The sequence below is a fragment of the Anolis sagrei genome, chromosome 3 (assembly GCF_037176765.1).
Source record: "Anolis sagrei isolate rAnoSag1 chromosome 3, rAnoSag1.mat, whole genome shotgun sequence".
Lineage (NCBI taxonomy): Eukaryota > Metazoa > Chordata > Lepidosauria > Squamata > Dactyloidae > Anolis > Anolis sagrei.
The window spans coordinates 206,728,839-206,743,658 of NC_090023.1; the positions used below are offsets into that span (position 1 = coordinate 206,728,839).

At 39.5% G+C, this 14,820-nt stretch overlaps 1 protein-coding gene across 1 annotated transcript in view; it reads right to left on the minus strand.

Annotated features, from left to right (window-relative positions):
• Positions 1-14,820, minus strand: part of TDRD1 (tudor domain containing 1) — a 53,999-nt gene that overhangs the window by 36,291 nt on the left and 2,888 nt on the right. The window contains exons 2-5 of the mRNA XM_067465816.1: positions 9,894-10,204; positions 5,801-5,874; positions 2,010-2,142; positions 1,354-1,459 (exon numbers count right to left, since the gene is read on the minus strand). Of these exons, the coding sequence (XP_067321917.1) occupies positions 1,354-1,459; positions 2,010-2,142; positions 5,801-5,874; positions 9,894-10,161 (581 nt within the window). The 5' untranslated portion in view covers positions 10,162-10,204. The remainder of the gene's footprint in view (positions 1-1,353; positions 1,460-2,009; positions 2,143-5,800; positions 5,875-9,893; positions 10,205-14,820) is intronic.

Below are 14,820 nucleotides of genomic sequence, written 5' to 3' on the forward strand. Positions count from 1 at the left end.
TCACAACCTCTGAGGATGCTTGCCATAGATGCAGGCTTTAGGCATATGAGTTACAGGGTCTTTCATTACTCCAGTTAAGTCATTGATATAAAGATTAAATAATATTGGTGCTAAAATACACCCTTGTCTTACTCCTTTGTATGTGTTGATCCTGCTTGTCATAGCTCCATTTACCCCAAACCTTACTCTCAAGCAGATGTTTGTGTATAAGGCTTTTATCAGTAGCAGCAGCCTAGGTTCAATTTTGAGATTGCACAAATTATTCCATAATGCTTCTCTGTTAACAGTATCAAATGCTGCAGAGAAGTCAATAAAGGCAGCATACAAGTGTCTTCCCTTACAGGCGTATTTGGCAATCAAATGATTCAGGATAAAACAGTTATCAATGGTAGATCTGTTTTGTCTAAACCCTTCTTGTTCTTCCGCAAGGATACCTTTTTCGTTTACCCTAGATGCAGGCAAAATGTCAGGAGAGAATGCTTCTAGAACATGGCCACATAAGCCCAAAAAACCTATAACCCATAAGCATTCAATTTAAAATATACAAATATGCAAACATTAAAACAGAATTAAATATAAGTAATATTTAATAAATTCAGTTAAAATCCATTAAAACACAGTGTATATGCACTTACACAGTTTGAAAATGCTTAAGTTAGTGCTAGTTAATAAGCTCATGGTGACTCGTTAAAGTAATACAGATCGGCTTCCATCGTGGCTCTGTCGCTGTGCCAACAGTCATGTGGGGGAAGGGAGGAAACATTCTGCACTGCTTTTTGTATTTTTTTAAAAAATACTGCATTATAATTTTTTTAAAAAACAACTATTTGACTTACTTATTTTTAATAGTGGTTGGGTGAAGGACAACACGCTTAACTGTAATAGTTCCTTAAGTAATCATCTGTGAACTCATATAAATGAGTTATACTGCACCTACACAGTGGAGTATAATCCATTCAGAAGCTTCTAAAGCTTTACATTAGTGTTTTGTCAGCAGTCCTACCTACGTCCCACACTCCATACTAAAGTGTTTCCCATATAAACCCCCAGGAACTAAAAGAAGGCAGGACAACTTGGACTGATGTCTTAACATATTACTGATTTTTTAGCTATGCGTGTAAATGCTTCAACATTTTCAAATAGTGCAAAAGGTCCAACAAATGCTGCTGGCTGGCACGTCTGGGCCCACCTAGCACAGTCACCTCCAATTTTTGTAACTAAGAGTCAGATGTAAGTTGGATGTTTGAAACTCAGGGACTTCCTATAATTCCAACAATGAAAGCAAAGCTAATATAATTCAATTTAGTTGAGAAATCCTACTTAAATAAATAGTATTTCAATCTATGAACTTACTTCAATTGAACTGGCTTACACACCACACTATGTTTTTGCCAGTCTTTCTTCTGGCAAGCCACCGAACAGTAATATATCTGTTTACATTGTGTACATCGCAAGGACCCTAAGAGGTTAAGCAAATTGGGAAAGTAGTGTTAATCTACAGCAATGATAAGGAAAATGAGGTTCTCATTTGGCTACCCCAAATTATTTTACTGCAGCTCCTGAACCACTCAGGGCACTTGAAATTTTGATCAATTTTGTCAGATTAAAAAGCTATTTCATTACTCAAATGTTTGTCAAATATATTTTGCATAAATACTGGTTTGCTCCATTTGAACAGCCAACAGCAAAAATATTCTGCATGACATATAGCACTTCATATAGCTATACAGCACGGCCTTTCATTCACATTCAATATCCCAGTTTCACTTACCTGCCCCCAGAAAATACCCACCCAGAAGAGTTATGTGGCCCCCTTTAGGTCCTCCCATAGGATTCTATGGTAGGTTTTCATCTTAACTATACTCAAAATATTATGGTTTTGCTATTGCTGTTATGGTTTCAAGTATCCAGGTGAGTTTTGGAATGTAATGGGGAGAAAGGGCAAAATATAAATAAAGTTGTTTTTTGTTGTTGTTATTATTATTACAGATAAAATAAAAAAAGCTTACCAAATAGTCCACAAAAATGGCACTTGGGCTCAAATAAGGGATCAACCTTCAGATCACGGTTTCCAGATAAGGCATTGTCAGGGATTCTCTTTACTGTGTTTTGCTTTGATGGTATCATCGTTGAACTAGATATCTGTAAGAAATATTCAGAATAATGTACATGTATTTGTCTTAAAACTACATGTTGCTATTCAGCCACATCAATAAGATTGTTCAGGAAGGGAAAGAAAAGCAGGAAGAAAGTAGAGAAAGAAAGAAAAGGGAAGGTTTGTGAGGAAAAGCAAGGGAAGAAGGAAAGAGAGAAGGAAAAGAAAGAGGGAGAAGGTTTATGAAGGAAATGAATGAAAAAAAGGAAGAGGCCCACCATTGCCAGAGTTGTTTAAATTTTATACAAATGCCATTACTTCGGCGATCCCTCGTTGGCCGAGTAGGATAGTCTTCCAGGATCAGTGTACTGGCGGTGGGTCTGTAGGTGACCGTGGAGCCCTATTCTTGATCTGCATCTTCTCCCAGTGAGGGCATTGGTTTCCAGGTGGAAGGCAGTCCCGGTTGGGGTAGGCTTGACGCGCCTTCCTCTTGGCACGTTTCTCTCTTTCGCCCTCCATTCGTGCCTCTTCAAATTCTACAGCACTGCTGGTCACAGTTGATCTCCAGCTGGAGCACTCAAGGGCCAGAGCTTCCCAGTTCTCAGTATCTATGCCAGTTTTTCAGGTTGGCTTTGAGCCCGTCTTTAAATCTCTTTTCCTGCCCACCTACATTCCGTTTTCCATTCTTGAGTTCGGAGTAACTGCTTAGGGAGACGGTGGTCAGGCATCCGGACTATGTGGCCGGTCCAGCGGAGTTGATGGCGAAGGACCATCGCTTCCCATGCTGGTGGTCTTTGCTTTTTCCAGCACACTGACATTTGTCTGCTTGTCTACCCAAGAGATTTGCAGGATTTTCCGGAGGCAGCTCTGATGGAATCGTTCCAGGAGTTGCATGTGATGTCTGTAGACAGTCCATGTCTTGCAGGAATATAGCAGGGTTGGGAGGACAATAGCTTTATAAACAAGCACCTTGGTATCCCTACGGATGTCCCGGTCCTCACAAATGCCATTATGTATAATGGGACTGAGCATCCACTGATTTTGATATCACTGGGGTGCGTGTATGTGTGAGAGAGGGTCCTGGAACCAAAACCCAGTGGACACTGTGGACCAACTTTACTGTTGAGCCTTGCTGAATGTACCTCAGTCTTGGTGCAGTAATACTGTCCCCATAAAATAGAGGGAAATCTCATTTTTAAGGGTAATTGAGGTCCTGAGATATCAGTAGTATGAACATGTTAATATGTTATATAGTTGGCCTTCCATATTGTTTGTAACTTTGGGACTGCCTGTATGTGGGAACACAACACACCCCATGAAAACTTTTCATATGTATTTTTAAATATATATGATTCATTGCTTATTTGACACAGAATCTGAGGTTTCTCATTTAGTTTGCACAACACCAACATCCTGCAAGTTGTCTCAGTAATGTGTTGTGACAAGTTTAGAAAGCTGTGATTTTGAGAGATGTAACATAGAGAAATAGAAGGACCACAGATCATTCTGTGCATTTAGAACTAAAGAACCAACTTTAACCTCTTCATTATCAGAGATCATCAAGAGACTCACTGTCAATTCTCAGACAATGTGTATATTCAGCACACAAAATGACCTCTGCTAATTTTCAGAGATGTGTGGTGGTGATAGGGGACTCTCTGCTGAGGTGAACATAAACAGTCATTTGCAGACGTGACAGGATATTTAGAGAGGTATACTGTCTTCCTGGGGCAAGAACCGATGATGTAATATGAGAGGCTGACAAGACCCATCAATTCCAGTATGACCACTCTTATCTTGGTTTCACGTGGACACTGCAATGCACAGCCTTTGGCTATCACAAAGGATGACAGTTCTGACCAAGAAGCTGAAGTACAGGTTGTCATTTTATCTGTGTTCCCAGTTGAAGGACACAGGCCAAGAAGGGAGAAAACAGTGGAGGTGGAGAAGTGGCTATGTAGATGGTGCTGCTGAGAATGATTTGGCTTCTATAGTATTATTATTATTATTCCATTCTATGTTTAACTTTTAAGTATTTTGATACATATTTTATAGAAATATGTTTTAATATGTGTATTCTAGAGTGTTTTTAAATGATTATATGTTTTGATTGAGTGTTGTAACCTCTCTTGAGCCAAGAGAGGTGGGTAAGAAATGTATAATTATTATAATTTCTAGGACCTTGGACTGTAGTTTCATGAAGATAGACTTCTGGAAAATGACTTCTTAGCAGCAGACAGGAATGTTTTTGCTAAGTTTCACAAATCTGATCTTCAAGGCTTTAAATTGAGTTATGCAAAGGATGAAGACAGGAGCAAGCTTGTTTTCTGCTGCCCTGGAGACTAGGACGCGGAACAATGGCTTCAAACTACAAGAAAGGAGATTCCATCTGAACATGAGGAAGAACTTCCTGACTGTGAGAGCTGTTCGGCAGTGGAACTCTCTGTCCCGGAGTGTGGTGGAGGCTCCTTCTTTGGAGGCTTTTTAAAACAGAGGTTGGATGGCCATCTGTCGGTGGTGCTTTGAATGCAATTTTCCTGCTTCTTAGCAGGGGGTTGGAGTGGATGGCTCTTCTAACTCTATGATTCTATTCTTGAGGGCAGTAAATCATCAGATGTTAAATATAATAGTAGATTAAGGAAGTAAGGCGGGGGTGGAGTCCTTTTTCTACCTAAAGCCATTTAGACATCTATAAATCATTCATGGGTCTGAATAGTTAGCAGCACCCAGTCCACAGAAGAGGTTAGTATTTGGATGGGAGACCAAGGACCAGACCAAATGATCTCACAGGTCACATACAGCCCTTGAGCCAGACGTTTCCCATCCCTGGAATAAGGGAAATGCAGCACAGAATACACAAAGAGGTTGCATGGGAATATCCAGATACCCTAAATGAATGCAAGTCTCCAGAATCCAATGAATTACTATACATCCAAAGTATAAACGAACTGGTAGAAGTAATCTCAGAAACGGAAAAAAGAAGACCCAAACTATTACCACCCAGCCAAAACCAAATCATGCCAAACTAATCTTATCTCTCTTTTTTAACAGTTACAAACTTGGTATATGAAAGAAATGCGGTTGATGCGATATATTCATTAATATTCATTAAGAATAACTTTGCAAAAAGTTAGTAAAATGTGGAGAAGACAACAGAAATATAGTATCTAGATCAAGGAAAGTCATAATCCTGCTCCATTCTGCTTTCATCTGACCTCACCTGGAATACTGTGTCCAATTATGGGCACGGCAGTTTTAGAAGGGTATTGACAGTTGGAACAGGTTTAGAAGGTGAACAAAATGGTAAAAGGTCTAGAAACAACGTCCTATAAGGAGCTAGGTATTTTTAATCTAGAGAATATAAAATGATGAGGTAAAATTACAGCCATATAATTTCAATATAATTGAAAAGATAACATATTTAGGATAGAGATTTTTTTTTTCTAATGCCCCGGAGGCTAGGACATGGAACAATGGTAAAGAGCAGTTCAATGATGGAATATGTTGCCTTGGAGTGTGGTCAAGTCTCCTTCTTTGGGGATTGTTAAATAGAGGCAGGACCGCAATCTGTCAGGAATGATTTCATTGTACATTCCTTCATAGCATGTGGTTCAACTGGATGTCTTTTGTGGTATTTTCTATCTCTATTTTATTAATGTTGCAGTTCAGATGGTAAAGTAACAAGAGGGAAATATTGAAACTTACAATACTCACAGAGTGTATCTCCTTTAAAGAAGGCACCAACAAATTACTGGAATTATTAATGGTTGCCAAATCCCCTAAAATACAAGAGAGATTTTTAAGATATGATCTTCATTCTTAAAAAAGAAGACAAATTTCTAACAACTAATTCAATTAGCTGTGAACTTTGATTGGTGAGAACTAATTCTACTAACCTCAGCTGGCATTACTGTACTTCCAAGCAAACAAAGGTTATACTGCATTAGATTATACTGCCATTAAAATTGGTAGAATTTTACTGAGTATTTCAATTTATTTAATTAGCCATATTTATATCCCGTCTTTCTCACCCCGGAGGGATACCCAAGGCGGCCTTACATCAGGCAGCAATTTGATGCCATACACACATAAAATAAACAATTATAATTAAAACCAAACAATTAAGACATGAATTATTAAAATGGCAATTAAAATCACACCATTCAAAACATAATCCAGGGCCGTTCCATTCATCAATCACATTAATTCGTGGTCACTTATTGCATTGCGCCAATTATCTGTTGAAAGCTTGCTACCAAAGTCACGTCTTAAGTTTTTTTCCCCTCTGAAGGTTAAGAGAGGAGGGGCTGATCTGATCTCATTGGGGAGGGAGTTTCATAGCAGAGGGGCCACCACTGAGAAGGCCCTGTCTCTCATCCCCACCAATTGCACCTGCGAAGAATGTGGGACCGAGAGCAGGTCCTCTCTAGACTATCTTAATCTCCAAGATGGTTCATAGAGGGAGATACATTTGGACAGGTAAGCTGGGCTGGAACCATTTAGGGCTTTATAGGCTAAAGCCAACACTTTGAACTGTGTTTGGCAGCCAGTAGAACTGGCATAACAGGAGAGGTTGTGTGTTCCCTGTACCCTGCTCCGATGAGAAATCTGGTGCCACCCACTGCACTGCTTGAAGCTTCTGAACAGTCTTCAAGGGCAATCCCATGTAGAGTGTGGTGCAGTAGTCTATTCGGGATGTAACCAGAGTGTGGCCAAGTCTGACTATCATGGCAAAACCTGAAAGCTTCTTTTATGTAACGACATTCCAAAAGCTAATTGCAGGCAGTTTCTGAGTTATGAACATTCAACTTAATATATGACTTGCATTTACGAACAGAGGCTATTATAGTACTATACAGCAAGAGGCTTCAGGCTGCAGCCAAAGTGTACTGCACAGCATTCCAGTTGTTGGAACACTACTGCACTTACTGTCTTTATCCTGCAACAATGCCTCCGAAACACACATCTGATGAAAGTGCTGGTTGTACTACAACAGCAACAAAAAAGAAAAACCATCATGGAAAATAAAGTAGAAATATTAGGGAGACCAGAGATGTGAAACTCCATCATCCATTGGCAGAGAATTAGGTAACAGTTGGTCAACAATCATAACAATTTTAAAAGATAAAAGTAGCATAATAGAACTAGTGAATGCTATTGCAATGAAGAATTTGTTGCAAGTAGGGCTTGGTTCAATCACTTTAAATAACAAATTAGCATATTAAAATTCAACTTGAAGCAGAGAGTGTGAATGAAGTGCTGCAAGTGACTTCCCAAGATACTGAAAGATGTGATTAATGATAGAGGCTATTTGCTAAACCAAATATTTAATGTAGATGAAACTGACTTGTTTGAAGAAAAATATTCCTGAAAGGACCTATATTTCGAAAGAGGAAAATATGCACCAGGGCATAAGGCATGAAAGCACAGGCTGACTATATTATTAGGAGCAATGAATCTGGGGATTTAAAGCTCAAGCCTTTGCTAGTGCATCATTCCCTAAATCCGAGGATACCACATAAAATCACTTCCTGTTATTTGGAGGACTAATTCAAAGGCTTGGGTTACAGTTGCGGTTGTTCAAGAATGGCCCTTAACAATACCACTTTAGATGTCATGCAGCCTAATGTAAAGGTGGTATTCCTATTTCTCAACATCTCATCAGTACTTCAGCCGGATCAGGCAGTTATAGCATCCTTTAAGGCCTATTATTTATGGAAGACATTCTCACAAGCTATCAGGGCTACGCAAAAGGACAAGATGATCTTATGGGAATTCTGGAAAAAATTATTACATTAATGATGGCATTATAGATGCTGCTGATGCTTGGAATGAAGTGAAAGAGACAAACATGAGTTTGGAAGAAACTGTGCCACCAGTTCACACAAGAATTTCTGGGGTTTGCAAATGATGTAATGATCGAAACCAGGCCAGCTGTGGTTGCTATTGGTAATGAACTGCAGTTAGACATCAGTGAAAATGATATTATAGAGTTACTCTACTCCCACAGCAAATAACTAACTAACGAAGATATGGAACCAGAGCAGAAGATGATAGCATCTAGGGAAACCAGGACCTAGAAACCCATAATTGAAAAAGTTTTCTACAAAAGAGTTAGCTGATGCTTTTTGTCTTATTGAAGCAGGAATTGCAAAGAGAGGAACATACAGAGGTTCACCAAAGTTTACCATACAGTTGGTGAAGGCCTGACTGAGGTGCTACAGCAGGGTTCCTCAAACTAAGGCCCGGGGGCCAAATGCGGCCCTCCAAGGTCATTTGCCCGGCCCTCACTCAGGGTCAACCTAAGTTTGAAACAACTTGAAAGCACACAACAACAAAAACAACAACAACAATCTTATCAGCCAAAAACAGGCCCACACTTCTCATTGAAATACGGATAAATTTATATTTGTTAAAATTGTTCTTTGCACTACAAATAAGATATGTGCAGTGTGCATAGGAATTAATTCAATTTTTTCAAATTATAATCCGGCCCTGCAAGAGTTGAGGGACTGTGACTTGGCCCTTTGTTTAAAAAGTTTGAGGACCCCTGTGCTACAGGGATATTTATGATGAGAAAAAGAAAAGCTCTGTGCAAACCTCCCTTGAAACGTACTTCAAGAAACAGACAGCAGCAGTAGAATCAGACTCAGACCCTTTTAATACCAATCCCACTCCCAACAAGTCCATCATCCTCTAGCAAGATTGTTTACTGCTGTACCGTACAGTATTTGAAAATGTTTTAAGTATTTACATGCACAGGAAAAAAATAAATAGTATGTTAAAAGACAAACATCTGTCCAAATTGCATTTAGAGTAGAAATCCATGCCAATTCTTTCTAGTTTTGTTTAGTATGGTGTGGGGTTAGAATAACTCTGAGGTTTTTACTGTTGTCTCTATCCTCATTAAAAAGATTTAATCTTACTTTCTGCCCCAGAGGCAACAGGAAGTAAGAAGAAATCTACCCCTAGGAAGGAAAATTCACTCCTGTATTACCATGGGAAAAGGTGTCTCCTCTGAAGCTTTATCACCAATCCTTGTTTCATGGCAACTGCAAATTTTCAAAATCCAATTGTCACAAGGAACAGATAATGAGGTGAAATCTTCTGAAAGAGGAACAATCCGCAAAACAAACGTTCCAGGGATGTTAACCATCCCCCATGCCATCCAAAACTAAACGAACAAACAAAAAACCAAATACCTTGGCTAGAGTTACACTAAAAATGCACCTGTTTTAATTTACATACATATCCAACATAAAAACAAACATACAGAATCTATCCCTTGTTCATAACAGTGACTGCCTATATATCCAAGATTATTGTTAAATAAAGTACTTATTTTATACACTTGTAGAGATTTGATATCAAAGGGGGAAAATACCTCCATGACATCTTAGGAATTGGCTTCCTAATCAAATTGAACCTATTTTCCATATTACTTGATTTCAATGCTATAGGTTGGCTGAGCAACAAATGGGTTAGCAGATAACTGAGGATTTACTGGGGAAAGATCTTATGATAGAAAAAAAAAATTAAAAATCACAAATAAAATTCTCCAAAGTTTTATCAAAGGAAAACATTGCAGATATCCACCTGTAGGCTGATTAGTTGTTATATAAATTTACAATACTCTGATCTTTACGGAGATTGCATAAAACAGGTTTAAAAATATACAGGATTCAAGAATGTCAGAAGTATTCTGAGAAAAAAAAACACTTTATAAAGTAAGCCAGCCAGGGTCCGATGTGGCGAGAAAGATAGGATATAAATGCAATAAAAGGATTCATCTTCTCACCTTTCAGTTCTCCTCCATTTAGATCTGATCCAGTTATTCGTTTGTGAGACACATTTTGAGAGCCATCATGGCTATTTTCAATGTCGTTACTATTATTATTATCAGCAACAAACAATTTAAGCTGGTCACAAATTGAAAAATTCTTGACTAATGCTGATGTTTTATCTTCAAGTAAAAAACCCTTGCCATTGGGAACCGTGCGTGGAATTCTCAGGGATTCATTTGGATTCCTTAAATGAACCCTCTGTGGCATCTTGCATGTATCCATATTGACATAAATTCCTGATATCTTTAAGGATGTGGTTTAGCAACTAAGAAAATTAGATAAAATAAAGGTTAAAAAAAGGTTACTGTGACTATAAGAACAACCAAATCTTAAAAATTAATCATTTTACATAATGCAGCCATATTGATTAGTCTACTTATAGTTTCAGCATTTCCACTATAATTTATGGTGTCCCGAATAGCATTTTTTCACACATTTATGAAGTATTAGAATTCTTCCTTCAATAAGGTTTGCAAAAATGTTTTCAAAATACAATGGAACTTCTACTTAAGAGCATGCCAACTGAAGTGTGTTTTGAGTTAAGAGCTATTGCTCAGCCCTGATTTTGCTTTGAAATAAGAGCAGCATTTAGAGTTAAGAGCTAGCACCAGAGTCAGAATATAGGGCTTTTGGGCTTTAAGGGAGCAACCTCTATGGCTTGTACCTCAGTGCTCTGGGAGACTGCTGCCTGCTTTGTTCATCTGCTTTGAAGAACTTTGGGTTATTTGATTTCGTGTGGCTTTTATTCCTACTAAGTTTGGCTTCATGAAGAGAGAGAGCAAGAGAGTCAGGGAAGCTGGAATGAGTAAAATCATAATAATAAAACTTTATTTCTAACAACAATTGACAAACGTTCAGTGCCAGGAAAAACAAAACAAAACACAGTAGTTTATGAAGAAAATGCTTCTGACTATTCACTTTGTGCTTCCTTGCCATAATTTTGTGCTTCCTTGCTACCATTGTGCCACAACTTTGTGATTCTACCATTTTAAAGCTTTTTTTATTGTCCCATGTGAATGTGCTGGTTTTGCCTTGCTGTTACACTAACACACATTTTGTTGCCTCAAATGTGCTTCCTTGCCACAAATTTATGCTTCTACCGTTATAAAGTTGATCTTTCTTTTGTTATTGTTCCATGTGAATGTGCATGTATACATCATTTTTTATTAAGTATATTTTGTTATTTAAAAACACATGACAAAAAATGGGGGGGGGAGGTGTTTGGGGGGCCTGAATGGATTAGTAAGATTTCAATTCATTTCAATGGGAAAAATCTGCTTTGAGATAGAGTTTTGAGTTAAGAGCTCAGTCACAGAACAAATTAAAGTCAAGGTATTAATGTAGTTTAGGTGTTTTGAACAAAGACTCCATAAACAAATTATCCTATGGTCAATTTCCTGTGTTGTGTATTAATAAAATATATATTTTAATAAAGGAAGTAATGGAATTAAAAAAAACATATTCTGTTGATTAAGTGTAAACACTTTGGTGCTTGTCATTTTATAAATAATTGATACCTGCAATTCTCACTAGCTTTATTTAAAACTAGCTGTGCCCTGCCACGCGTTGCTGTGGCCTATAGTAAAACTTATCAAAGTTGAGGTAGATATCTGGACTATTATGAAAGAGAGGTACCTACCTATTTCTTCCCCCTTTTCCTCCTTTCTTTCTTCTCTACCTCTTTCTTTCTTTCCTTCTTTCACTACTTGGTTTCATCCTTCTCTCTTTCCTTCATTCCCTCCCCCTTTTTTCCTTTGCCTTTCTTCCCTCCCTGTTTGCTTCCTTCTTTCACTTTTTATTCCCTTTTATTTCACCACCATCATAACAATAACAATAATGCAATGCATTGCCTCCGGGACCTGACACCTCTCCCATTCCCCCAGGGTCTAATATGAATAATAGCATAATAATAGAAATAACAACCTTTACCCGCCACATGTTGCTGTGGCCAATCTTCCCTCTTTCTCTCCTTCTTTCCCTCCTTCCTTCCTTCCTTCCCTCCCATCTTTCCTTCTCCTCTTCCTTCTCTCTCTTTCCTTCCTTCCCCCTTTTTCTTTCTCTTCTGGTCTCTTTTCTTCCTTCTCTCTTTCCTTCTTTCCTTCCCTCCCTCTTCCTCTACATCTTCCCCCTTCCTTCACTCCCTCTTTCCTTCCTTCATTCCCTTTTTTCTTCTCCCCTTCCTTCCTTCCCCCTTTTTCTTTCTCTTCTGGTCTCTTTTCTTCCTTCTCTCTTTCCTTCTTTCCTTCCCTCCCTCTTTCTCTACATCTTCGCCCATCCTTCACGCCCTCTTTCCTTCCTTCATTCCCTTTTTTCTTTCCTTCTCTCCTTCCTTCCTTCCCCCCTTTTTTCCCTCCCTCTGTCTCTCATTTCTTCCTTCTCTACCTCTTTCCTTCCTTCCCCATTTTTCTTTCTCTTCTGCTGTCTCTGTTTTCTTTCCTTCCATCTTTCCTTTTCTTCTTCCTTCTTTCTCTAACTTTCCTTCCTTCCCCCTTTTTCTTTACCTCCCTTTCTCTTTCTTCCTTCTTTCCTTCGTTCCTGGATTTTGACAGGGCGGGAAGGGGCGGGGTGGGGTTTGGAGGTGGCGTGAAGTAAAAGGAGGTAAGATTGGGGCAGGGGAGTGATGGAGCGTGGGGTTGTGTATGTGTGTGCGGCAGGGGGGGAGTGATGGAGCGTGGGGTTGTGTATGTGTGTGCGGCGGGGGGGGAGTGATGGAGCGTGGGGTTGTGTGTGTGTGTGCAGCGGCGGGGGGAGTGATGGAGCGTGGGGTTGCGTGTGTGTGTGCGGCGGGGGAGTGATGGAGCGTGGGGTTGCGTGTGTGTGTGCGGCGGCGGGGGGAGTGATGGAGCGTGGGGTTGTGTGTGTGCGTACGGCAGGGGGTGTGTGTGCGGGAAGCGTTGCGGCGGTGCTTGGAGTGGGCATGGCTTCCACAGAGAGAACGTTGGCCGGAAGGCTGTGTGCGCGCCCAGGGAACTTGCGGCTGGGCGCCAATGCACATGCTCAGTTGTTTTGCCGTATTGTGAGTGTGTTGTTGTGTTGTTTTTCATTGTGAGTAGATATGTTTGTACCTTGTGGGTTGTGTTATGGGCATGGGAATTTTGGTTAAGTTTCGTTGGAGGTTTTTTGAGTTTTGTTGTTTTGCCGTTTTGTGAGTGTGTTGTGTTGTTTTTCATTTTGAGTAGATATGTTTGTACCTTGTGGGTTGTGTTATGGGCATGGCAATTTTGGTTAAGTTTCATTGGGTTGTTTTTTTTAGTTTTGTTGTTTTGCCGTTTTGTGAGTGTGTTGTTGTGTTGTTTTTCATTTTGAGTAGATATGTTTGTACCTTGTGGGTTGTGTTATGGGCATGGGAATTTTGGTTAAGTTTCTTTGGGGGGTTGTGGAGTTTTGCTGTCCCGTTGAACCAACCTAACAGATTTATATATATAGACAAGGAACTAGAATATGTCAAACCTTTACTTTCCTTGCTGTTAAGGTCACCTCTGCAAAAGTGGAATAATCATAAATTTAAAATACCCTTTTTACCTGAGAGAGTACTTTACAGATCCCACCCCACCAAATATGTTTGTGCTATACTTGGATGAATCTGTGGCTACAGAACCTGTGGATATGGAGACTGTTTGTAACACACATGCAATTACCCATGACCTGATCAAAAGCACCAGAAACATCATCAGATCAAGGCTCTAAAGTTACAAACATCCAACTTACAAACGACAGACAATAGGAAGTGAGAGAAATCTACCCCTAGGAAGGGAAATCCACTCCTGGAGGAATTATCATGAAGAAAAGGTGTCTCCGCTGAAGCTTTATCAACACTCCCTGGTACTTTTCCATTATTCAGCAGAGCCACTAGGGGGCGCTAGAGAAAAGGATAGACCATTTTAGGGAGGGGTGAATGGAAGGAGGAAAACCATTTTCTCTGTTATCACTGGTTCTTCCTCCTCCCCCCTTCCCATGTCATATTTTATTATTTATTTATTTATTTATTTACACTTTTTATATTCCGCCCTTCTCACCCCGCAGGGGACTCAGGGCAGATTACAGTATACATATATATGGCAAACATTCAATGCCAGTTTGACAGACAACAAATACAGACAATACACAGAGACTATTTAACTTTTTTCTGGCCGCCAAGGGAACTGCTGCTTTCATCGTCCATCAGCGACACCGATGGAGTTCTTCCGCATTCCACATCCCGGAGTTTTCTTTATGGCCTCATAAATTAGTTAATTTAGCCTCCCACACAAGGTAGTACCTTATTTTCCTACTTGACAGATGCAACTGTCTTTCGGGTTGCAAAGGTCAACAACAGGCTACACAATGGCTGGACACCCACTCCAGCCCGGGCTGGCTTCGAACTCATGACCTTTTGGTCAGAGTATTCTTAATGCAGCTGACACTCAGCCAGCTGCGCCACAATCCCGGTGCGGGATATATGAGGGTTGTTTCCACAATGGGCACATAGATGGGGGGAATAACTGGAAAACTGGTGGAAAAGATTTTACTCCTTCAAACACCCCTCCACCCCATAAAATGGATTATCCTTCTCTCTCTAGCACCCCCAGTGGCCTCTCCCCAGATAATGGAACAGTACCTAATTGTTGTTTCCAAAACAAACCCATTTTTTTTTTCAAAATCCAAAAAACAAGATAGACTGTTGCTACGTAACATTTATGAGGGAAAGGATAAAAAAACTCTGTGGTTTTTAAACTTTTTGTGTTTTTTTATACATTATAACTATATCCTCAATTTGCTTCTGGCATGATAAACATAGACAGACATGAAAGCACAGAATCTGAACAGAATCTAAAAGAAAAATGGACAAAGACATGACTCTCCACACCAAAAGATAAAAACAAAAATTCTACAAATGCCAAA